The 24873-nt window shown below is 39.8% G+C and overlaps 4 protein-coding genes across 4 annotated transcripts; 3 read left to right on the top strand and 1 right to left on the bottom strand.

Annotated features, from left to right (window-relative positions):
* Window positions 1-770: 770 nt before the first annotated feature.
* On the top strand, window positions 771-1243 carry GCK72_003040 (uncharacterized protein; the record flags this gene model as incomplete). Its single annotated transcript, XM_003091774.2, has 2 exons — window positions 771-947; window positions 1100-1243. The coding sequence occupies 2 exons, from the start codon at window positions 771-773 to the stop codon at window positions 1241-1243; spliced, it is 321 nt and encodes a 106-aa protein (XP_003091822.2).
* Window positions 1244-8934: 7691 nt separating this feature from the next.
* Window positions 8935-17994, bottom strand: GCK72_003041 (uncharacterized protein; the record flags this gene model as incomplete). Its single annotated transcript, XM_053723772.1, has 8 exons — window positions 8935-9591; window positions 10739-11027; window positions 11306-11479; window positions 11541-11711; window positions 12381-12536; window positions 12868-13104; window positions 15853-16477; window positions 17952-17994. 8 exons carry the CDS (start codon window positions 17992-17994, stop codon window positions 8935-8937), a joined length of 2352 nt encoding a protein of 783 aa, XP_053592417.1.
* On the top strand, window positions 13994-15400 carry GCK72_003042 (uncharacterized protein; the record flags this gene model as incomplete). Its single annotated transcript, XM_003091790.2, has 2 exons — window positions 13994-14073; window positions 14530-15400. 2 exons carry the CDS (start codon window positions 13994-13996, stop codon window positions 15398-15400), a joined length of 951 nt encoding a protein of 316 aa, XP_003091838.2.
* Window positions 17995-18165: 171 nt separating the features above from the next.
* GCK72_003043 (uncharacterized protein) lies at window positions 18166-22949 on the top strand (the record flags this gene model as incomplete). The annotated part of the gene is made up of 9 exons (XM_003091785.2): window positions 18166-18201; window positions 18254-18345; window positions 19165-19223; window positions 19272-19405; window positions 19462-19593; window positions 20494-20880; window positions 22163-22284; window positions 22333-22404; window positions 22703-22949. The coding sequence occupies 9 exons, from the start codon at window positions 18166-18168 to the stop codon at window positions 22947-22949; spliced, it is 1281 nt and encodes a 426-aa protein (XP_003091833.2).
* Window positions 22950-24873: the final 1924 nt, after the last annotated feature.

The raw sequence follows: 24873 nt of genomic DNA on the forward strand, positions 1-24873 counted from the left end.
TGAAAAAAGTCTTCACATCCGACTTTCGTTTGTCAAATTCAACTGATTTTTCAGGTCCCTTAGTACCGCGTCGACCTATCACGGGCCGGATGGCTAGTCGTTATTGTATCTCAGGACGGAATTTTTAAAGGATTTAGGGATTTTTTGAGAAAAGTGGAAAAAACATGAAAATTAAATTTACTTAAACGGCACTGACGGAGTTTAAACATAGATGTGTGTGGGAGAATGCAGTATTAATAATAAAAAAGATAGAGTGATTCAAGGCTGATATCATCTGATGCATCACTTGATTGGGAGTGGGAGAGGGAGCCGGAAAAAGAGAGAGAGTATAAGGTACAAATAGATTGTCAAAAGTGAATTCTTTGTCTTGGAGGGAAGATTGGAATAAGAGTTGTTCTTCTAGTCGATTTTAGAATAGATGCAGTGTTTGGAACTGATTTTCAAAGTGAGTTAACAAATTGAATGAACATTTTTATTATAAAACCAGCCTGTCTCCCCCGCCTTCGGCCGTTGAGCCGGCTGGCCTCTCTTCATTCACGTGGTCATTGACTTTCGAATGACTAAACCTCCTTCTCAACGCCACCTATTTCTTCTGAATCCGATGGTATCAAGAAATCTTTCACGTCGTCCGCCCACTACCGCAATTCAGTTCACGTCAAAACAACACAACATATGCTTTCACGTCGAAACATTTCTACAAAACCTTCATTTCCCAACTTTGTTCTCTTCTCGTGTCTACTCGAAAATAACTAGAAAACACTCTTCTCGAAATGGTATCAAATCAAAGAACGCCTTCTCCTTCTGGATTCAAAATGAATCCAACAACAGAATCAGATGAAGAGAATGATGGAGTGACGGCTGATTGGGTGTATGTTCTCATTGAAATCTCATATCTCGTCTTGTTTGCAATCGTCGCCTATTTAATGAGGCGATTCAAGTTTATGAAGGTAATTACCTTCAAAATGAGCTCCAGATTGCTCAATTTGAACAAAACGCGTCGCAAGACCGCGACGCACTCAGAATTTCTCGAAACTAGGCTCATTTTGAAGCTCTTCAACTCAAAAATCTAGATTTTTCGATCTGAAATCTAAATTTCCAGACCGAAGACGACGCGGTGACAAAACATCATCGTCACCATTTGGAATTGGTGAAAAAGCAACAGGAAGTATTGATTGAGAAGCAAGGAAGTGCTGAGAACTTTATACTCGCCACTGATGGTAATGATAACGATGATAAATATTGATTTATGGATTATAGTTGTGGGGACATCTGGACAAACAGACAGACAGACAGACAGACAGAAACATTTCATTCGAGTCAAATATCATAATTCTGGTGAGAAAGAGTTCTCGGAAAAGTAGCGTTTTGTGAGGAGGAGGTAGAAGTTGATGACGATCTGAATATTTAGAATTATTCAAACTTGAAAAATTCCGGGGCCAAAAAAGTTGCGGTTGGCCCGGATTCGATGTTTTAAACTTTTTTAACAGGGGCGCATGGTCCACAACAAAAATTAGAATTCTTTCCCGAGTCGCGTTGCGTGCGCGTTGCGGTTTATATTGAAAGATACAAAAGTCCGTTGTGCGACGGTTCCCAATGTATCAGATATTACGACATTTTGCAGAAATTTGGAAAAATGGGTAAAAACATCGATTTCTGAGATTAAAAACAGGTTTTGGATTAAAAACTTTTGATTTTTAAAGTTTTTAACGTAAAAATCACTTTTTTTGACCGAAAATTGACTTTTCCCGTCTAAAAATTGGAAGATTTTCATATTTTGTCTCAAGTATATTTTTAAAAAAAAATCAAGTCTCAAGAAATTTTCGAAAAAAAAATTTCAGTAATAAACTTTCGACCGTCCCGATACGTTGCAAGTCTGGAAATAATAACGATATTGAAAATGGATTTTATAGGAAAAATTAGTTTTTAATCGATTTTTCGAGTTATTTGAAGAAAAGACTGGGAAACTCATTTCAAAAAACCAGCAAAAACAACGAAGTTTGGACGGGGGACTAACTTTTTCAAAATTCGGACTTCTAGGCCACAAACCATGCTTAACTTGCCAGAGTGGATGTGGCGAAATTTCGATTTTTTCCTATGTCAGACTGAGAGAACGCCGGCCGAGCGAGAAAAGTGCAGGCGACGTTTTGCAGACCGCTGCTGACCAGTGTTGTTGGGAATTCCGACTTCCGACTTCCGGGTTTTTTCACTTCCAACTTCCGACTTCCGACTTCTGGATAAGAAATTTCACTTCCGACTTCCGACTTCCGACTTCCGGATAAGGAATTTTACTTCCGATTTCGGTGGAGCGCAGTTGTAAAAACTGTGCGTAGATAATAGTAAGAATTTGCACTGCTAAAGGGTCAGCAATCAGCTGGATAAGTTGAAGCGCAGGGTGCCGTGGATCAGAGTTGCATGGAATTTCGACTTCCGAGTTCCGACTTCCGTCATTACATAACGGTGAAATTTCGGAAAAGTAAATTTCGCAGAAATACATGGAAAAATGGTCTAAAAGGACAGAAAATAGGCTTTTCTTCAGCCAAAAACTAATTTTTCACTGATTTTCGCGAATTTTATGAACTTTTTCTAGGAGTTTTTTAATCTTTGCGAAAAAATTTAATACCGACTTCCGACTTCCGACTTCCCGGTGTTTTTTTACTTCCGACTTCCGGGTGTTTTTTCACTCCCGACTTCCGACTTCCAACTTCCGGATAAGAAATTTTACTTCCGACTTCCGACTTCCGGATAAGAAATTTTACTTCCGACTTCCGACTTCCGGATAAGAAATTTTACTTCCGACTTCCGACTTCCGGATAAGAAATTTTACTTCCGACTTCCGACTTCCGGATAAGAAATTTTACTTCCGACTTCCGACTTCCGACTTCCGGATAAGAAATTTTACTTCCGACTTCCGACTTCCGGATAAGAAATTTTACTTCCGACTTCCGACTTCCGACTTCCTGATAAGAAAATTTTCACTTCCCAACATCACTGCTGCTGGCATAATCCATTCCCTCAATTTCCATCGTCATATTTGAAGCAATCCCTAGGTTCCCAATCCACTCCATTCAACCTCCACTTGACCTGTATTTTTGACATTAGCCGTGGGAAAAGACGGGACCCCTTAGGGACCCCAACGGGGGACCCCTTAGTAAACAGAGAACAGCTGCCTCACACCCACTATATAACTGAGTATCCGACCGATTCATTCATTGTTCATTCATTCTGTCTAAATGTCAACCAATTTTCGTCTCTTCGCTCTTCCCTACATACCACTGAAAAAAGTTATTGACCATTTTGGATCACAGGAAATGTAAGTCTATCGAGTATATAGTGACAGTTAAAATGACCAACTTTGAGAGGGTATTACAGTATCACTGATTGTCCCACAAAGTAAATTTTTAATGGATCGTACAGTTCAAAGGTATTGATTTATTTTTGTTATTGACAAATTTTTTGTACGGACACTCCCTAGAGAGTTATGGTTCTTTTAAGGGAACAGCTCAAAAATCACTCTATTTTGCACAGGGGGAGACATTGACGATTGATAACTTCTTAGGATATGACCGTACAAAAAAGTTGTCATTTAAAAAAATTAGGCTCTACTTTTGGTCTGCATGATCCATTAAAAATTTTATTTGTTGAGTGATACCATGAGACCTTCTCAAAGTTGGACATTTTCGTCTAAAAACGGACAAAAATGTTATAAAGTTTTTCCACATTCGAAACTATTTTAATACCAAATTTCAGAAAAAAACCAAAACAGTTTTAAAGATGTTATTTTCTGCAAAATTCTTAAACACTGAATTCTTACGAATTCTTTCGCTTCTTTTGCTCTAAATTCTGCTCAATACACTCATTTTTACTTTTTTCGACTAAAAACTTTTAAAAATCATTCAATGCATCATATCATATATATAAATTTTTGTGAGATTTATCAAAACTCTGCTGATTTCATAGGAAAAACAGGAAAAATTACATTTTTGCTTGAAATGAGCCAAAAAATTGGAGAAGAGATATTGGAAAATTTTCGAAACAAAAAAGTTCAATTTCCAGCTTTTTCTTATAAAAATCGTTGCGATTTTCGAAACTAGCGCATTTGATTTTTAGCCATAGAGCATCACGAACCATTACAGTATGCATCACTCTCTATTTTCTATTATTTTCAGACTATATCTCTCTTTGTGCTCTCAAAAATCAAAAAAGCTTGCGGTTTCATATAAAGGCCCTTCCAAGGACGTTCAACTCGAACTATGCTTTGGAAAGTTTGATTGTCTAGAAGACGATTTTTCTTCTCTTCTCCACGTGGGACAGCTATCAGAAGTTCCAAAAGATCGGGTGCTGGATACAGTGAAAATCAGTCGATTTTCGGGTATTCCTGTAGAAAAGATTAGTATTCCTGGAGAAAAGATGTGTCTGAAAACCTATTGGGAAGACCGTATAATTGGAATGACTGTAATTGGAGACTATGCAAGAGAAGTGTTTAATCGAGATATTTATGAAGTGATGTTAGGAGATGAACACGCAGAAAATGATCATAGAAAAGTGGTTGATTGGATCAGAAAGTCCCAAAAATCGATAGAAAACTTTTATTGTCATTTTACACCAAAACTCGATGAAGATATCGATTATTTATTGGAAAACTGTAAATACAATAGAATGCTCTCCCTTTTTGTCAAACCCTCCGATGCCTATTGCCCAGCGAGCATGCCAAATTTTAATCAGAATATTCTGTATCTTGATCCATGTTTTTGGATAAAGCAACATCATTTATTAGCTATGAATGCAACTTGTATAGCTCTACATAAATCGAAATTCACCCACCATGATTTGAATATCTTTTTGAAACATTGGATGAGTGGAGGGTGTTTCCAGTTGAAAGAATTGATTGTTACATGCGAAGAATCAATTGATTATGACATTTTGTTGGATGGTGTTGAGTTCACTGAAATGGATGAGGATATGCCAAGGGATTATGTGAAGTAAGTGCTAATTTGTTGTGACTTTCATCTTTTTAATTGGAAATGCTCAAAAAAGTGTCATAGTATTACTCCACCAAATAATGGATCATACAGATCAAAAGCAGAACTCCATTTTTGTAGTCAATTACTTTTTTATAATTCTGCCCACTTTTGAGATATGCGCCCTTAAAGATAGTGACCTCGAAGAGAAATAAACGCAGAGAAGCGAGAGCGTCTGACTTCTCTGCGTCTACATTTCTGACCAAAATGGGTCATATTTATGATTGTTAGAATTGCCTTGAAACGCTGATTTTTTTTTTGAAATATTTCAAAACTCTCTAATATTGACACCAGAGTTGCGCGGAATTCCGACTTCCGACTTCCGACTTCTGACTTCCGGGCTGTTTTTCACTTCCGGCTTCCGACTTCCGTTTTGAAAATTTTACTTCCGACTTCCGACTTCCGACTTCCGACTTCTGTTTTCGGATGTTTACTTCCGACTTCCGTCATTCCATAATTGTGGAATTTCCGAAAAGTATATTTTGCAGAAATACAAGGAAAAATGGTCTAAAAGGACAGAAAACAGGCTTTTCTTCAGCCAAAAACTGATTTTTCACTGATTTTCGCGAATTTTATGAACTTTTTCTAGGAGTTTTTTGCGAAAAAATGTACTTCCGACTTCCGACTTCCGGGCGTTTTTTTTTTTACCTCCGACCTCCGGCTTTCGACTTTCGTTTTGAAAAATTTACTTCCGGCTTCCGGCTTCCGACTTCCGGATTAGAAAAAGCCACTTCCGCGCAACTCTGATTGACACCTTTTGAGGTATTTGGCTCCAAAAGTTGTCAACTACAAAAATGAAGCTCTACTTATGATCTGTATAATCCATTAAAAGTTTTATTTGGTGGGATCACCCAAGATATTGTAAGACCGTCTCAAAGTTTGACATTTTCAACTGAAACGGATAAAATTGTTAGAATTATGACCATAACTTTTTTTTCTTTTTTTTTAATATTCAAAATATTTTTAAAACTGTTTGTTTCAGCGACGAAAAACACCATCAGACTATTGAATATGGTTTTGATATCAAACGACCGATCGACGACGTCACGGCGACTATTGTGGATGTAGGTGTCGATTTCACAGAGTTTTGGATGATTGTTTGGCCAGATTTTGGTGGAAACACGTACTAACCGACTTTATGCAACAATCTGCATATTTTCAAATGTCAATATACCGTGCCAAACCCTCCTTTCTAAATCGCGCAGACAAGGTGCCGTCCAGGGAAGGAATGGCACTCTCATCTCATTCTCTTTCTTTATTTTTCTTTCTAATAATTCATCTTCATAATTGTATCTTACTATTCTTCCTTCATATTCATTTTTTATTCTCCTCTATCTACGGTACCGGCCGAAAATATACCATTTTTCTCATTTTTCAGTTGAAAATGCCGCAACTTTGAGAATGCGTCATGGTAATACTTATTGTCCCACAGAATAACTTTTTATGGGATCAAACAGAACAAAAACAGAACTTCATTTTTGTAGTTGACAACTTTTTTGTACGGACACTCCCTAGAGAGTTACATATCGAGAAAGTAATTTCTCCCTCAAATCGTCTCATTCCAGTGCAAAGTAGAGTGCTGTCCCCTTACAATGATCATAACTCTCTAAGAAGTGTTTGTACAAAAAAGGTGTCAACTACCATAATGAAGTTTTATCTTAGCAAAATATGATATCTTTTTGGCCTGTACTGTACCACCAGGCTTCTCAGGTATTTTTGGGCAAGGGTGGGGCAACGAAACTTTCAATTGGGCCATGTGGCCCGTGAATAGGGCACAGTGCCTACAAAAAGGGCCACATGGCCCAGTGGGCACAGGTTGGGCGCAGGGTGGGCCACAGGTTGAGAGTTAGGAAATAGTTGGTGGATGTGGGCACAGGTTGGGCGCTTGGTGAGGATGAATGGGCGCAGCATGGGCACGGAGTGGGCACAGGTTGAGAAATCGCGCTCTACTGCGCACTCTGATTTTTCGCCACGATTTTTCTTATTTATTTCGTTTCTTTTTCAATTTTATCGTCCTTTTATATAATTCTACTTATTTCGCACAGAAAATGGAACAAATCTAAACTCGACTTAACAGGTAAGACAGTATTTTTTATTTGTTTTTGTTTACTTTTGGTGAAATTTCAGCTGAACAAAAAATGAATCATCACCAAACTACGCTCTCCAGCTGCTCATTTTCTTCCATCTTTAATTTTTTGCATTTACTCTGAATTTTTTGTTGTAATTTGTATATTTGTAGTTTTCACAAAAAATTATTTCCTTTTCTGTATCCCTATGTTCCATCTTCTAGTTTGACCAATTTCAGCTTATATTATCCTATTACTTTCCATAATTATTGAAATAATTGTTTTGTGTTTGAATTTGACAAATAAATAGTAGAAAAGTACAAAAATGTGTAATCTTGTTAATTATTGTGATTAATGGGAAAGAAAAAAGGGAGCTGAATGCTGCGCGTTGAACCGAATTTCGGCACTTTGCCCACGAAATGGGCCATGTGGCCCAGAATATGGGCATGATGGCCCGCGTAGGGCGGGCCATACTGCCCATTTGGTGGGCCACATGGCCCATTTCGTGGGCAAAGTGGCCCAAAAATACCTGAGTTGGTCGAGGTCGGGAAATCGGGATACTCGATTTCCCGATTTTCCCGACGAGAAATTTCCCGAAAAAAAAGTCGGGAATTTTTTCCCGACGAGAAATTTCCCGAAAAATTCCGGGAAAATCGGGAACAATTTTTTTATCGCTTTTTTTGCTAAAATTTTCATCATTTCTGTCTCTTTCCCGTATTTATCATGAGTATTTGAGCTCTCCAGCAACGAATTCAGAAGCAGAACGTATGTTCTCGTCGCCAAAAACTGTTTTGATAATGAAAAGTTATTGAGCGCTGAGAGATGTATCTTCAGCAAAACGGGAGATTGATGGGGTTCCAACCACAACAAACGAACTTTTTGTTATTGAATAAGTTTTTATTGCTAGCATTGATGATGAAAATAAAAAATGTGGAAAAATACGCATTTTTGAGTCATTAATTGTTCGTTTTCAAACATTCTCGAATTTCTCGAAAAATTCCCGATTTTCCCGAAAAAAAAAGTCGGGAAAAAAACCGGAAACCCGTTTTCCCGAAAAAATGTTTCGGGAAATTTTTCGGGTTCCCGATTTCCCGAAAAGTTTTTCCCGACCAAGCCTGTGTACCACTCCTATTTCCCTCATTCTATGTTCTATATATTATTCAAATATTTTCAATATAATCGTTGTACATAATAAATAATTGTTCGATAGAATAGATTGTGTAAGTTTAAGTCTAGCGTTTAGAATCGCGTCCCGAACTCAAGTCTTTTGATACATATCTTTTGATGACGTGTATCTTGGTAGCTAACAGTGCAATTAAAAAGTTCTTAATCAAAAAAATGATCTACATAAAATTCTGCACACTTTGATAGTTAATAACTTTTTGGTAGCTCCACCCACTTTTGAGATATGCACCTTTCAAGTCTACGGTATCAAAAACTCACCCTCTTCTTCTAGCTTTAAAGGCGCATATCTCAAAAGTGGGCGGAGCTATCGAAAAGTTGTCAACTAGTAAAATGTGCAAAATTTTCTGTTGATAATTTTTGTAGTTGAAAACTTTTTATTAGCTTTTTTAGTTTTTGAGATATGCGCTTTCAAAGATGGCAAGTTGAGAACGAGAGAGACATTGGGGGAGAGACGCAGAGAAACGAGGCTGTCTAGTTTCTCTGCGTCTCTCCTCCTCTATTAACAAGCGCATATGATATCGTAGGTGGTAGACATGCAGACAGAAAAACATATTCATTGTCACGACGGTCACTTTAAAATTCAGAGAAGAAGATCAGAAGATGAAGAGTTTTGAGATCTGAAAATTTCGAAAAGTTAGTATTCGATAGAGCGCGTTTGTTACCTGCTATTTTTTTGCCACTTTTTTCCTCTGCGATTCATTTTTGGATTTTCTAGCCGAATTGACGGGCTTCTTCGATTTCTGGCGTGAACTCTCGACCGCCCGTTTCGACGGAGTCTTCGATGGCGTCGTTGGCTTCTGATCCTTCTGACGAGCGGGTCTCGCAGATTTAATAGATTTTTTGGACGCCACAACTTTTTTGATCTCCTTCTCTGGCTTCTCGATTTTTGTGGCTTTTATCGATTTATTCGATTTTTTGGGAGTCAATGGGGCTGGAGCTGGTGGAGCTGGCGGTGGAGGGGGCGTGGTCGCCGCCGGAAAGTATACAGATTTCGTGTCGACAGGTGTCGATGGCTTCGTGAGCTCTCCGTATGTCGATTTTCCAGTGTCCAAATAAATCGATCGAGTCGGTGGAGGAGGGGGCGGAGCTTCAGTGGGCTCCTTTGGGGGCGTGACTAGTGGGAGGGACTTCGCAGAAGGGGTCTTTTTGATTGGGGTGTCTTCTTTTTCAGTTTTGGTCCCTCGTTTTTCTTTAGCGGCTCTCAAGGATCTCTGAGAGACGGAACGTCTGACGGATTGGGAGTGACGAGCGTCTTTCGAGCATTGACCTTTACGACATCCCTCCTCGTTGCAAGTGAATCGGTCCGAGTTGGCGTTGGGGGACTGGAAACGCTTGTGAAATAAATATGAAAATGTAGAAAAATTCCGGGGCTACATTTTTGTAGTTGACAACTTTTTGATAGCTCCGCCCACTCTTGAGATATGCGCCTTCAAAGCTGAAAACCCCCTCAAGCCATTTTTATCGCTGAAACGTGGTTTTTACATCAAAATGACCGTAAAAAAGCAATTTTTAACATCAAAATTCTATCAAAACTATGTTTTCCATGTCAGAAAACAGATTTTCGGCAAAATCTGAGATTGGCCGAGAAGGGAGACGCAGAGAAACGAGAGTGTCTGTCTTCTCTGCACGCCCTCTCTCCTCTACCCCCTCCGAAAGTGCGTATCTGAAAAGTGGGCGGAGTTATGGAAAAGTTGTCAACTAGTAAAATATGCAAAATTTTCTGCAGATAATTTTTGTAGTTAAAAACTTTTTATTAGATGTTTTAGTTTTTGAGATATGCGCTTTTAAAGATGGCAAGCTGAGAACGAGAGAGACATTGGGGGAGAGACGCAGAGAAACGAGGCTGTCTAGCTTCTCTGCGTTTCTCCTCCTTTATTCCGACCGTCTTAAAACGCTGATTTCAAAAATATAAATTTGAACGCTGAAAACTAGAGATTTCTTTAGATATAGTAGTTTTTTTTGTAAAAAAAGGTGAAAATTTTTTTTACATTTTTCGGAAAATTTCTGAAAACGAAATTTGATGGTTTTTTTTGATTGAATTGATGAGAAATTACTGTTTTTCTGAAATTTTATTGATAAATGTTTTAAAAAAAAGCAAAACGAGAGACGCAGAGAAGCCAGACACTCTCTTTTCCCTGCGTCTGTGCGTCTCTCCGCCCTTTCGCCACTCTCACCCACCTTCTCTATCTTTAAAGGCGCTTATCTCAAAAGTGGGCGGAGTTATCAAAAAGTTGTCAATTACGAAAATGTGCAAAATTTTATGTAAATCATTTTGTTAGTTGACAACTTTTTGACAGCTCCGCCCACTATATAGATATGCGCCTTTAAAGTCTGCGCTCTTTAATACTCTCACCCTCCATCTTTAAAGGCACATATCTCAACAGTGGGCGGAGCTATCAAAACGTTGTCAATTATAAAAATGGAGAGCTAGATTTGATCTACACAACTATATAAATTTCTAAAACTCACCACCAACGGTTTCGGCTCCATTCTCTTCAACGCATCGGCTCTCAGCTTACTCATTCCACCACTACTTGAGCTCCCTTTTGTGGATCCTCTGTCACTTTGAGCACCACGAGAAGAAGAACTGACTTTGTTGCTCCGTGAGCTCTTTTTCTTGTTCAAGTTGTCTTTCTGGGATTTCTTACTCTCCTCATCATTTTTTCTCGAACTTTTCTTCTTGCTCAGCGGCTCTTTTTGGCTCCGATTGCTCTTTTTTCTTTCCAAATCGTTGGTTTGGTCGGTGGAGCGGCGGGTTCTGGAATATTCTATGATTCGAGAGTCGCTACGCAGTGAGGGAGCATGTATCATTGCGCTCTATCGCTTTACGTATCAGACATGTGTTGTGTTGAGTCGCTACGCAGTGGAATTCAATAAGTGCTCTTCGACTCTGTATTAGTTTCGATAGGCAGCTTAATCGACCACTTTTTAAGTCAGACTCGTCAGATCTCACACTCCTCCTCGCATCCTTTTAGGTCAGACTCCGCCTCTCCCCCTGAGCTACTAAGAATGGGTGCAGCCACCCCTAAGCCTTACCTCGGCTCCTCCTCTCTTCTATCCTTGGAACTAGATCGATTGCTCTTCGAACTCTTCTTTTTCTCCAGTGGAACCACACCTGCAACTGATTTCCGAGATCCCTCCTCTTCTGATCGTTTACGTCGGGAACCCTCTTCCTCTTCCTTACGGCTTCTTCGATCACTTTCGTCTTTTCTGGAAAGGAGAGGGGTGGGATATCGGAGCATCGTTTAGCGTTGCTCTGATCAAAACTTACCTCGACCGTCTCTGGCCATCCTCATCCTCGTCTCGACGACTTCTCGACTTTTTCTTATCCAACGGTACCGCCGCTCCTCCAGCAACAACATTTCGTGAGCTACCCTTCTTACTCGGCGTCCTTTCCTTATTGCTCCGATTGCTCTTTTTCCGATTCAAGTCCTTGTTGCTGCTGAAATCATAGAGGTAGGGGCTGTTTGACTTCTATCGGGGGAAGGGGGACTCTATCAGAATAATCAGCGGTAAAGCGCACCTATATCATTAGAAAGCTGGAAGAAATGCTGATTTCAAATTTATATTCAATTGTAGCCCTTGTGACCTGGTATTCGAGAAAACCGAGGACAATATTTCGACCCCTAAAAAGTCATTACCATTTTGAGGTACGAAAATAGTCGGCAGCGCGTGGTCAAGGCACAACCTGGTCAAAACAGACTTAATTTTGGCAGCGAGCGCACTTCTTAACCGCATCCGGAAATATAAGTTGTGGCTTCAACCATACAGTACTCCGCTGGCGTCGTGAATTTTAGCTCAGTTGCATACTGATCTCTGTATCCAGACTTCTTACATGCGTACTGGAGAAACGGTCGGAACTCTCCAAAAACATAGCGGTCGGCTGGATTTGAACCAACAAGTGGTTGTGCCTTTCTCGAATATCAGGCCTTGAGAGGAAAAACTGAACACATATTTGAATTTGTCAGCTTTCCAATGGTATAAATCACGTCCCATAACTCCACAGTCACCCGGGTGACCTTTCCTAGTCAGAGCCGTAGACGAAGAGAGCTATTGAGAAAAAATGCATCGCAAAACCGCTCCGTCAAAACTGCTCCGTTTTGACACCTACCTCGACTTTCTCGATCCATCCGCCTCCTCTCGACGACTTCTCGATTTCTTCTTATCCAACGGTACCATTCCTCCAGCAACAACATTCCGTGAGCTTCCCTTCTTACTCGGCGTCATTTCCTTATTGCTTCGATTGCTCTTCTTACGGTTATTGCTGCTGAAATTAGAGAAGTAGGGAAACATCTGCATGCTCATTGGATTGTATCAGGGATGGCTGCTGTCAGAGGGTGGTTTATATAGCACACGCGAAAAAAAAACCGCGTCACGACCACTACACAGCTTTAACATAGGCTCTATCACATGACACTGTTCAAAATCTGCAAAACTCTGCGCATTTTCAAGGAAAATGTGTCTGAAAAAGTCCGAAAACTTATTGTCAGCAAAGTTTCAGCCAATTCTTCCTAGTGAGTCGCCTGGCACTATCTCAACACACACAGATGCGCATCGCAACCGCTCCGCCACCTCTTCGCCTCCATTTTGACACCTACCCTGACTTTCTCGATCCATCCTCCGTCTCCCGTCGACTTCTCGACTTCTTCTTATCCAATGGTACAATTCCTCCAGCAACAACATTCCGTGAGCTTCCCTTCTTACTCGGAGTCCTTTCCTTATTGCTTCGATTGCTCTTCTTACGGTTCAAGTCCTTGTCGCTCTTCTTACGAGACGGCGACTTTCCACTCTTATTGCTTCTGGAGCTCTTCTTCTTGCTCAGGTCTTTGTTGCTTCTGAAAGTCCGTGATTAGCGACAGCGGCGTCTGACATAGGGATTGTATGATTTAGCTGGAGAGCGTTTTTTTTTTTGCCACTAGCTAGATTCCGGTGATATGTGATCCACGGCAGAGCTGCATGAAAGTGAAAATGACTTATCCGGAAGTCAGAAGTGAATTTCCTTAACCGGAAGTCGGAAGTCGAAAGTCGGAATTAGATTTTTTCGCAAATATTCGAAAACTCTAAAAGAAAGAACATAAAATTCGAGAAAATCAGTGAAAATTAGTTTCCGGCTGAAGAAAAATATGTTTTCTGTCTTTTTAGACCATTTTGCAATGTATTTTTGCAAAATCTACTTTTCGTAAATTACACAGTTATAGAATGACGGAAGTAGGAACTCGGAAGTCGGAATTCCATGCAACTCTGATCCACGGCACCTGCGCTTCCAACTTACCCAACGGATTGCTGACGCTTTAGCAGTGCAAATTCTTACTATTATCTCCGCACAGTTCTCACAACTGCGCTCCACCGAAATCCTCTTGTCTCTTTATCTCTGAGTCTCTCAATTTCGCACACAATTATCTTCGGTTTCGGTAGAGCGCGGTTGTAAGAAGAGTGTCGTGCTAATACAAAATGTCGTATTGGAAATAAAACGAAGCGACGGGGGACGATCTGTTATTCTTCCCATACGACTGTGGTGTGGTCTCGCCACGAATTCATTCACACTTTCTATTTGCACAGTTCTAATCCTCCGTCTCATCTTATTGGGAAATAAGTGACCAGACTTTCCCACGGTCCACTGCGTAGCGGTTGCGGCGCGTTCATGTTTTTCAACCTCACGAAATCAATATAAAGCCATTTCTCCCTATTTCTTATCCCCCATCGCGTTCTTCTATCTCTGGCCCAATGTCTTCCCCATTTCCCCTCCTCCGTCTTCCTCGATTGGTCCTGTGTGAGGTATTCAAATCATTGAGTATTGGAGAAAAGTGAGTATATCCATACTTGTCAACGGGCCGAAACGGGCCGGCACGGGCCGAAACGGGCCGGCACGGGCCGGCTCGTAACTCGCGTCAAAATGAATATTATGAGCTGAAAAATATACCTAAATGTAGATCTCGACGAGTTCTATCTCCGTGGCCTACTACGGGCCGGATGGCTTTTCGTTAATGTGCCGCGGGCCGGGCTAGAATGGCTTTTTTGGCCATTTTCGCGTTTTTTGGCTCTTTTTCCCGGCCCGCGGCACATTAACGAATAGCCATCCGGCCCGTAGTAGGTCACGGACATAGAACTCGTCGAGATCTACATTTTGGTATATTTTTCAGCTCATAATATTCATTTTGACGCGAGTTACGAGCCGGCCCGTGACGGCCCGTTTCGGCCCGTTGACAAGTATGAGTATATCTATCTAACATAACTTGACTAATTTCCTCTCGTATTTCCAGAATCAAACTCTCTCTCTGCTCCAAAAAAGTCTCCGCTCAATTCAATAATGCTCGTTTCTACTCTCAAAGAGTTATGGTCTATCTGGACATGTTAAATCAAAACATCAAAGTTCGCTCTGAAACTGACAAAGATAAATTTGAAATCTCCATTCATCCACATTTCGGAATGAGCAACGATCCAGATATGCAACAGTATCGAATTGAAGGGCGTACTGTACCTGGCACCTCCTGCCGTATAAGAATCACAACATTCTGGGAGAAGCCTCGAGAAGGATCTTTGTCTGTTTTACGGCATATCTTGAAGATTTTTGAATGCAAGATTTCAACAAATCGTGACTACGATAGTGATTTATATCAATCAACAATTTCATTGTTGTTTGATCTACAAATGGAATTCAAGACGCTCACTATACACCTTAAAGGATCAAAAGGCGACAACTTGTTGTGGAACCAGATATCCAACAAACTTGGACTGGTCGAGGATCTTACCATCTCGTCAAGTTTGGATCCTGGTTTCAGACCAGTTTTCACTTCATGGCCACAGAAAATTAATATCATGTGTATCATGTGCAATTGGTTTACTCTTGAAACTCTTTTGGACTGCACTTGCACTACAATTATACTCGACGAGTCTCATTTGGGAAACAAGGATTTGGATGTGATACTCAAGAATTGGATGACTGGAGGGTTACCGAATCTAGAATATCTGAAGATCCAGAGTCAAAACATTTCAAAAAATGGAACGACGATTTTGGGAATGAATTTGAGGGAATTAGCCGGGACGGTTATCCAAACTGATGATGGATCCAAGAAGGCAACTATAAAAACTAACGTTCAAAGTATTGAAATGTCTGTGACTCCATCTGAATAAACTATGCGCCTCTATTGTTGTTATACCACCAATACAACTAATAAACTTGTTCTTACAGCTGTCAGTTTCATACTGCCAAAACAAATTATATTTTCTTCTTTATGGTGCGTCTAATGTTGCTTAAAAAAAAGCAAATACGACAGATGTGCACCGGCCAAAGTTGATTAGTAGATTTGTTGATTTTGCAGATTTCACAGTTGAAAATTGTCACTGTATGGTGCTAGAAGAAGCTCCAACGATGCTTCAAAATCTTGCTCCAAGAAAAGTTTCACGTGACACGACCGCGCCACCTCTAAGCTCCCATGTCTAGTTTGTCTGCAAATGCGCTCTATCGCTCTAACAAATTTCCTGCAACAATCTGCAAGCAAGTGCGCTCTATCGCAACTGTTTGTATCGGGAAAATCTCCCAGTAACCTGTCAGCAAACACGCTCTATCCCCACCACTGGCCTACCTCGACTTTCTCGACCCTCCATCCTCCGTCTCTCGTCGACTACTCGACTTCTTCTTATCCAATGGCACCGCTCCTCCAACACCTCTCGAGCTGCTGCTTCCCTTCTTTTTGTCTCTATCACTTTTCCTAGATCTTCCGGATCCAGATTTCTTGCTCCGTGAGCTTCCTTCCTTGTTGCTCTTCTCACGAGAGCTTGAACCTTTCTTGCTCCCTCCCATCGGTGTCTTATCATTACTGCTACGCTGGCTATTCTTCTTGCTCAGACTCCGCCCACTTCCCTCTTCACGTGAGCCGGATCTACTCTTGCTCCGTGAGATCTTGTTCTTCTTCATTGATTTTTGACTTGAACTCTTCCTATCCGCATCCTTACTAACCGGTCTCTCACTTTTCGTGCTACTTTTTCCTCGTTTACTCTTCTTACTCTTCTGGTTCTTTTTGCTCTTTTGACTCTTCTCCCCATTAACTTTTCTCAATTTCTTTCGTCGTCTAGAGCTCGATTTCTGTCCTTTGTCACTTCGATTCTTTGACCGTTTTCTCGATCGGGCTCGAAGGGTCTCCCGATGGCCGGCGGTACATCCGATGGAGACGATGGCACCGGTGATTGAGGCGGTTGCGGCGAGGCACACTGGAATAATTGTTGTTCGGTTTAAATTAAAAATGAACACAATACTTATATTCAGCTTGTCGAGCGCTTACAGAAAAGTATATTCATGCCCACATTCGGTTCCAATCGGGTCTCGTCACGAGATTACGGTATGCGCCTTTAAACAAGGGTACTGTAGTTTTTGTGGTGGGACCCAAGGGAAACGGAATGTGGGCATGATTATACATTTCTGAAAGGTCTCGACGAGCAGAACTGGAAAATGACATCATTTTTAAAGAAAAACTTGTCTTTCTCGTAAAATTTCAAATTTAGAAATTTCTCGATTCTACCCAGTTTTCTTCTATTTTCATGTTCATATTCGTAATCAACTTTCCAAGAGCTTTTAGAAAAGTATAATCATACCCATATTCTGAGCGAATTAGGTCCCACCACGAAAACTACAGTACCCTCGTTTAAAGGCGCATACCGTAATTTCGTGGTGGGACCCAAATGGAACGGAATATGGTCATGATTACTTTGCTGAATGCTCTCGACGAGCTGAATACGAATATCAGCCTCAAACCGAATAAAACTGAAAAAAAAACTTGAAAATTGCCCAAAAACGCCTCTCTGTATTTCCTGAGTACGGGAGCATAAAGGCCACATTAATTTTTCTGAATTTTGTAGACCACGTGAGGCCAGTGAGGTTTTTTTCACCGCGTGTTTCCCACTTTCTTGTTCATTACCAATTATTCTGCTTGCCACGGAATGTGAATTCCAACGAAGACGCCCAGAAGCTTGCTCTCACCCCGCGCCTTGGGTTAGGACCCTGGAAGTAGCGATTACCTTAAAACATGGACACCCTGGAGCTTGCTCTCGCCCCGCCCCTAAGCTCAGCACCCTGGAAGTAGTGATTACCTTAAAACAGGAAACCCTGGAGCTTGCTCTCGCTCCGCCCCTAGGCTCAGCACCCTGGAAGTAGTGATTACCTTAAAACAGGGACGCCCAGAAGCTTGCTCTCGCTCCGCCCCTAGGCTCAGCACCCTGGAAGTAGTGATTACCTTAAAACAAGGAAACCCTGGAGCTTGCTCTCGCCCCGCCTCTTGGCTGACGACCCCCGGAAGTAGCGATCATCTTTAAATAGGGACCCTCGGAAGCTTTCTCTTCCCTCCTACTCTCTTTTTTATCTATTTGTATACTTCAATTTAGTGAACTCAATAATTGCTCGCTCAAAATTTTGCTTCAAATGTAACAACGGGATAACTGAGCAAACCAGTGAATCGATTATGAGAAAATAATGCTGCTTGAATTTGTTTAGTTATGAATTTTATGATCTTAAAACTCAGGTTTGGTATCGGGAAACATTGTCTATCATCCAAAATTCTTGGAAATGAAAAAAAGTATTCGAAAAGTGTTTTGCGGGTCTCACGTATATTATTTTAATTATAATTTTTATTTCAAACTTGGCCGTTATGCTCCCGTACTCGGGAATTACGGGTGCGCCCCAAAAACTCACAGTAATTCATGACATCTTGTAGTTGTTCGGGCGGCAAACTCATTGTTTTGTGTAAATCGAAATAAAATTTGTATGAAACTGATCGGAGATCAGTAAAATAGTGATAAGAATCTGGTAGAGGGACACGTAAAGTTCAAGGAATTAGAGGAAAAACAAATTTCTTGGAAAACTTTTTTTTAGAAAAAAATTCATTTCTAAAATTTGAAATTACAAAATGAACGAGGATGAGAATAAGGGAATTGTATTTCAGGTGAGATACTGTAGAGACACAAAAATAAATAAATTATCGATTGATTTCGCAGATCGGTTATGAACTACCATCCCAACAACGTGTCAGCATGCAGATCGCCAATTTGAGACTTCATGCGTGGGGTGTTTTCAGTAATGTTTATCGGTATCGATAGATTTTTTCAAATTTGGTTTGAAGTAGGGACGTTTTGAAACTGATAAGTTTCGAAACAAAGTATAGAAGGATGTTTGAAAACGAAGGTCTCGGTTTTGAAATGTCTCGGTTTCAAAATGTCACAGTTTCAAAACGTCGCAGTTCCGAAACGTCGTAATTTCAAAGTCACTCAGTTTCGAAATGTCCTAGTGTCAAAACGTCTCGGTTTTGAAATGTCTTACCGCACGTTTCAAAACATTTCATAATTTCGAAGTGTTTTGGTTTCAAAACGTCCTTAAAAAAGTCCGTCTTGGTTCAGAACTGTCTTAGTTTCAAAGTGTTTCGCTTTTACTTGTCATAGTTTTGAATTGTCTTAGTTTCGAAGTGACTCAGTTTCAAAACGCCCCAGTTTCGAATTGACTTAGTTACAAAGTGATTTACGGCAAGTTCCGAACTGTCTTAGTTTCAAAATGTCCCAGTTTCAAATTGTCTTGGTTTCCAAACGTTCTAATTTTAAAGTGACATAGTTACGAAGTGTTTTACGACAAGTTTTAAAATATCACAGTGATTCAGTTGGAAATATCTAGGTTTCAAAATTTCACAGTTTCAAAATGTCCCAGTCCAGTTTCGAATTGTCTCGGTTTCGGAGTATCCCAGTTCCTAAACGTCAAAAATTTCAAAGTTTTAAAACGTCCTAATTTTAAAGTGCCTTAGTTACGAAGTGTTTTACGACAAGTTTCGAAACGTCCCAGTTTCCAAATGTCTCGGTTTTGAAATGTCTTACAGAACGTTTCAAAGCGTCCCAATATCCTTAAAAAACCCCATTTTCAGAGGAACCCTGGTATCACCTGGCACGGAACAAGAGATTGCGATTAAAAAGACGTGGCCGAGTAATTTTTTTTGATTTTAAGATTTTCAGTCAAATTTTGGAATTTCAGAAACTCCCGAACGCAACTTTGAGCTCCTTTTCCTGTCGGGAATCCGAAGAAAACCACACAAAAATATAGTTCAGATGCTATTCGCATTTTCGAAGACAACGACCAGTGGACAGGGACACGAGTTGACGAAAGCGGTACGTTTCGAAACGGGCGGGACGTTTTGAAACCAGGAAAAATCTGAAAATTCCAGTTCTGCGAGTCGTATGTCTTTGGATTCATGCCATTCACACTCCAGAACATTCTCAAGAAAACACGTCTTGGAGAAATCGAAATGAAGGTTTACACGTGGCAACTGTTCGAAGGGATACGGTATTTGCAGATGGTTAGTCAGTTCTTTTTTTCTGAATTTTTTCTTTAAATTGAAAATAAATAAAATATACGTGTTCAGCTCGTCGAGACGGTTTAGGAAAGTATAATCATGACCATATTCTGAGCAAATTGGGTCTCACCACGAAAACTGCAGTACCCTCGTTTAAAGGCGCATACCGTAATCTCGTGAACGTACTGTAGTTTTCGTGGCAGGACCCAACTGGAACAGAATGTGGTCATGATTATACTTTTCTGAAAGCTCTCAACAAGCTAAATTTGAATATGACATCATTTTTTGGGAAAAACTTGTACTTCTCGAAAATTTTTAATTTTTTGGGAAAAATTGAAAACTTCTCGATCGTACCCAGTTTTCTAGTTCATATTCGTTTTTAGCTCGTTGAGAGCTTTCAGAAAAGTATAATCATGTCCGCATTCCGCTCCAGTTGGGTCCCACCACTAACACTACAGTACCCCGTTTAAAGGCGCATACCGTAATATCGTGGTGGGACCCGATTCGCTCAGAAAATAGTCATGATTATACTTTTCTGAAAGCTCTCGTCTAGCTGAATTTGAATATCACATCATTTTTTGGGAAAAACTTGTACTTCTTGAAAATTTTTAATTTTTGGGTAAAAATTGAAACTTTCTCAATCGTACCCAGTTTTCTAGTTCATATTTGTATTTAACTCATCGAGACCTTTCAGAAAAGTATAATCATGCATGTATTCAGTGCAAGTTGGGTTTCGCCTGGAAATTACGGTATGCGCCTTTAAACGGGGTACTATAGTTTTCGTGGTGGGACCCAATTCTCTGAGAATATAGTAATGATTATACTTTTCTGAAAGCTCTCAACAAGCTGAATGCGATTATCAGTTTTAAAACCCGATAAAACTAAATTTTGAAAAATTTCCAGCACATGATAGTCCACCGTGACATCAAACCAGTCAACCTGCTAATCGATATCGACAAGGGAATTCTGAAGATTGCGGATTTCGGAAGTGCGAAAATAGTGCAACATGGAAGTCTATCGACGTCATATCAAGTCACTCGATTCTATAGACCGCCCGAATTGCTTCTGGAGTCAAAAGAGTACTATTGGATGGTTGATGTGTGGAGTGCCGGATGCTGTGTTGGGGAAATGATGAAGGGAAAAGTATTATTTCCCGGCGGATCGAGAGATATGATGCTCAAATTGATTGCTCAGGCTATCGGACTGCCCTCATCGAGAGATCATGATTATATGAAAGTGGCGAAGGTTATCGATCCGATTTCTGATGTGAAAGTTATCGGATTTAAGGAGGTTTGTTGATTTAAATGTAGAAATTTATACGGTTTTGTAGATCAAATCTAGGACTACATTTTTGTAGTTGACAACTTTTCGATAGCTCCGCCCACTAGGTAGCCGCAGGCAGAGAGCCTCCTGTCTTTAAAAGCGTATATCTCAAAAACGTGATAAGATATCAAAAAGTTGTCAACTATGAAAATGTACAGAATTTTATATAGATCATTTTTGTAGTTGACAACTTTTTGAAAGCTCCGCCCACTTTTGAGATACGCGCCTTTAAATATGGTAGCTATCCGCTCGAGAGAAAAAATGAGGGAGAGACGCAGAGAAACGAGACTGTCTGGCTTCTCTGCGTCTTTTCTCCTTTTATTTGGACTGTCTTGAAACGCTGATTTCAGAAATATCCATTTGAACGCTGAAAACTGGAAATTTATTGAGATAGTAGCTTTTTGTGGAAAAATTTTTTGGAATTTTTTCAAAAACTTTTCATTTTGAGAATCAAAATTTGTTAGTTTTTTTTTGTTTGAAAAATGGTAAAATTTATTTACTGTCTTTCTGAAAATCTAAGTGTAAATGTTCCAAAAACAAAAACGAGAGACGCAGAGAAGCGAGAAATTCTCGTTTCTCTGCGTCTCCGCCCTCTCTCCACCCTCTCGCCTCTGACTTGTTACATTTGATGGCTTGTATCTCGATAGCTGACAGTGCAATTAAAAAATTATCAATTAGCAAAATGATCTTCGTAAAATTCTGCACAATTTTGTTGTTGACAACTTTTTAATAGCTCCGCCCACTTTTAGGATATGCGCCTTTAAAGTTTAAAAAACCTCTAAAGCCATTTTCATCGCTCAAACGTAATTTTTCCATCAAAATGACTGTAAAAAAGCGATTTTCGACATTAAAATTACCTCTAAACTATGTTTTGCATGTCAGAAAACTGATTTTTGTCAAAATCTGAAATTGGCCGAGTAGTTGTTGGATAAGGTGAGAACTATGAGAATAGGTACCTGGGTTCGACTCCACCTTTTGGTCAAATTCTCTGAATTTTAGATTTTTCCGTTTTTTGATTTGTTTGGTCTTGTAGATCAAAACCAGGGCTACATTTTTGCAGTTGGCTGCTTTTTGATAGCTCCGCCCACTTTTGAGATATGCGTCTTTAAAGATTGTCTATAGGCAATCTTTAAGGGGCGCATATCTCAAAAGTGGGCGGAGTAATCAAAAAGCAGTCAACTACAAAAATGTAGCCCTGGTTTTGATGTACAATAAAAACCTTGAAAAATGTAAAATATTTCAAACACAGGTCCTCGGAAACGTCAGCGATGAATGGGCAAACTTCCTCGGAGAGATCCTCCGATATCGGCCCCGTGAGAGACTTCACGGCCCTAAACTTTTGGCTCACTCGTTTTTTGACCAGATTTTTACGTGAGTTACATTATTTCGGTGTGTAGATCAAAAATCTACGTTTTGTAGACCAAAATGTGCACTTTCCAATGGACTCCTGGTCTCCCAAGTTATCACACCGGAGGATTATAAGACAGCGCAGTGAGTTGTTTTCTATGTAGCTAATTAGGTTTTTTCAAATTAAAATTGATTATGATATTCGTAATCAACTCGTCGAGAGCTTTCAGAAAAGTATAATCATGCCCTCATTTCGTTCCAATTGGGTCCCACCACGAAAACTACAGTACCCCTGTTTAAAGGCGCATACCGTAATCTCGATGCTAACGGAATGTGGTCATGATTATACTTTTCTGAAAGCTCTCGTCTAGCTGAATTCGAATATAACATCATTTTTTGGAAAGCACTTGTCATTTTCGAAAAATTTGAACTTGTCTCACAGGAGAAATGACTCATCACTGGGAAAACAATATGCGGCGACAGTTCTACGGAATGAGGTGAAATTCACGTTGAAGGACACTCAAGAGACCACTACTCCGGTCTTGACTGCAATTCCTAAGGATCCGAAAGATTTGAAAGAGTCAAAAGAATCAAAAGAGACGCTTCCGAAATTACCGAGTAATGCAAGCACCACAAATCTGGCATCCCCGACTGCAGTGATGTCATTGAAGAGAACTTTGAATGCTTAGAAGCTTGAGAGTAAATAAATTGTGATTTGTGTAGATCAAATAGAAAGCTCCATTTTCGTAGTTGACAACTTTTTGATAGCACCGCCCACTTTTGAGATATGCGCCTTCAAAGTTTAAAAATCCTGAAATTAGTGGAGCTTCAGTCATTTTTACTGCTGGAATGTGATTTTTACATCGAAATGACCGTAAAAAGACGATTTTTGACTTTAAAATTGCCTTAAAACTGTATTTTCCGTGTCAGACAACTGATTTTTGTCAAAATCTGAGAATGGCCGAGTAGTTGTTGGTTAAGGTGAGAACTATGAGAATACACGGTACCAGGGTTCGACTCCACTTTGTGTCAATTTCTTTGAATTTTAGATTTTCCGGATTTTTGATCTATTTGGTTTTGTAGATCAAAATGAGGGCTACATTTTTGTAGTTGACAACTTATTGACAGCTCCGCCCATTATATGAGATATGCGTCTTTTAAAAAAAGCTCAAGCAAATTTTAAAGGCGCATATCTCAAAAGTGGGCGGAGCTAGAAAAAGTTGTCAATTACAAAAATGTTGCCCTGGTTGTGATCTACCAGAATATGTGACAGTATAGGCTGAGATGGCTGAAAATTCGCGGGCGGAGCATTTTTTCAAGGTTTTTCCATTTTTTTGCACTGGAAATCCAGTATTTTTATGTTTTCAGAGGTTGCAATGGATGAAAAAAGATCCAGTTCATCAGAATGGTAAAAAATTAAATTCTCTATCAAATGAGCCAGAAAACGTGAATTTTGGTCAGAAATTATAGCTTTTCTGATGCAGACAAACAGATTTTCAGAAAAAATTTTCGAACAGAAATTCCACATTATGTACTTGAGAATTCTCTGAAACTGTCGTAATTTTCAGAAAATGAATGGCTGAAATGGCTGAAAATCTCATTTTTCTACTGAAAATCGTTTTTTTTGTATCAAAAAAGTCAATTTCTTACCAAAATTCACGTTTTTTTTTCTAGCTGACAATTCTGATATTTGGGACCCTTATTTATTGTGAGATTCATAATTAACTCGAAATTGCTATGTTAGCCAAGATTTATAAATTTTCTACCAATTTCCAATGTTTACAAGATCAATGAGATCAAAAAATCACTATATTTCCTCTCAAAGATCACCTCCCACCACAACCACAAAACACACACAACATTCGCCTACACAAAACACGTAAACCAGAATGAGAGAGAGTGATCAATCAAAAGTTAGTTTCCGTTGCAAAGATGATGATGATATCGTAAGAGAGAGAGAAATGAGGACACGAAGACTACATATATGTAAGACCCGCGGGGAATTCATGTGAAAATGTTATGAATTTGAAAAGGAAAGATAATAAAAAAGGCATTTTTTAGAAGTCTAGACAGGGCAGAAGTATGTACAGTCTATGATAATATTTGGAAAATTAGATTGTAAAAATCTTGCAAGAGAAAGGACAAACATGTTGACAGACTGTATGTACTTATGAGACAACTTGTCTAGTGGACAAATTTCTTGGAGATCTAATTTTTATCAAAAACTATTTAGACAGTCGTGATCAGCTTGTCGAGAGCTTTCAGAAAAGTATAATCATGCCCACATTCCGTTTCAGTTGGGTCCCGCCACGAAAACTACAGTACCCCAGTTTAAAGGCGCATATCGTAATTTCGTGGCGAGACCCAATTCCTTCTGAGTATAGGCATGACTATACTTTTCTGAAAGCTCTTTACGAGCTGAAATGAATTATAGACACGGAAACTGAGAAAAAAAATCTATCTAAGTGTAAAATAGCGGTTTCTCAAAAAAACCAATATTTGCGGCGGTCTCACCACGAAAACTACAGTACCCCGTTAGACATGACACAAGAGGAAACATGGGGAACTTCGCTCGTTAGCAATGTGTTCTGCCGGTAAAAATACTGGACATTT

The sequence above is a fragment of the Caenorhabditis remanei genome, chromosome I, assembly GCF_010183535.1.
Source record: "Caenorhabditis remanei strain PX506 chromosome I, whole genome shotgun sequence".
NCBI classification, from domain to species: domain Eukaryota; kingdom Metazoa; phylum Nematoda; class Chromadorea; order Rhabditida; family Rhabditidae; genus Caenorhabditis; species Caenorhabditis remanei.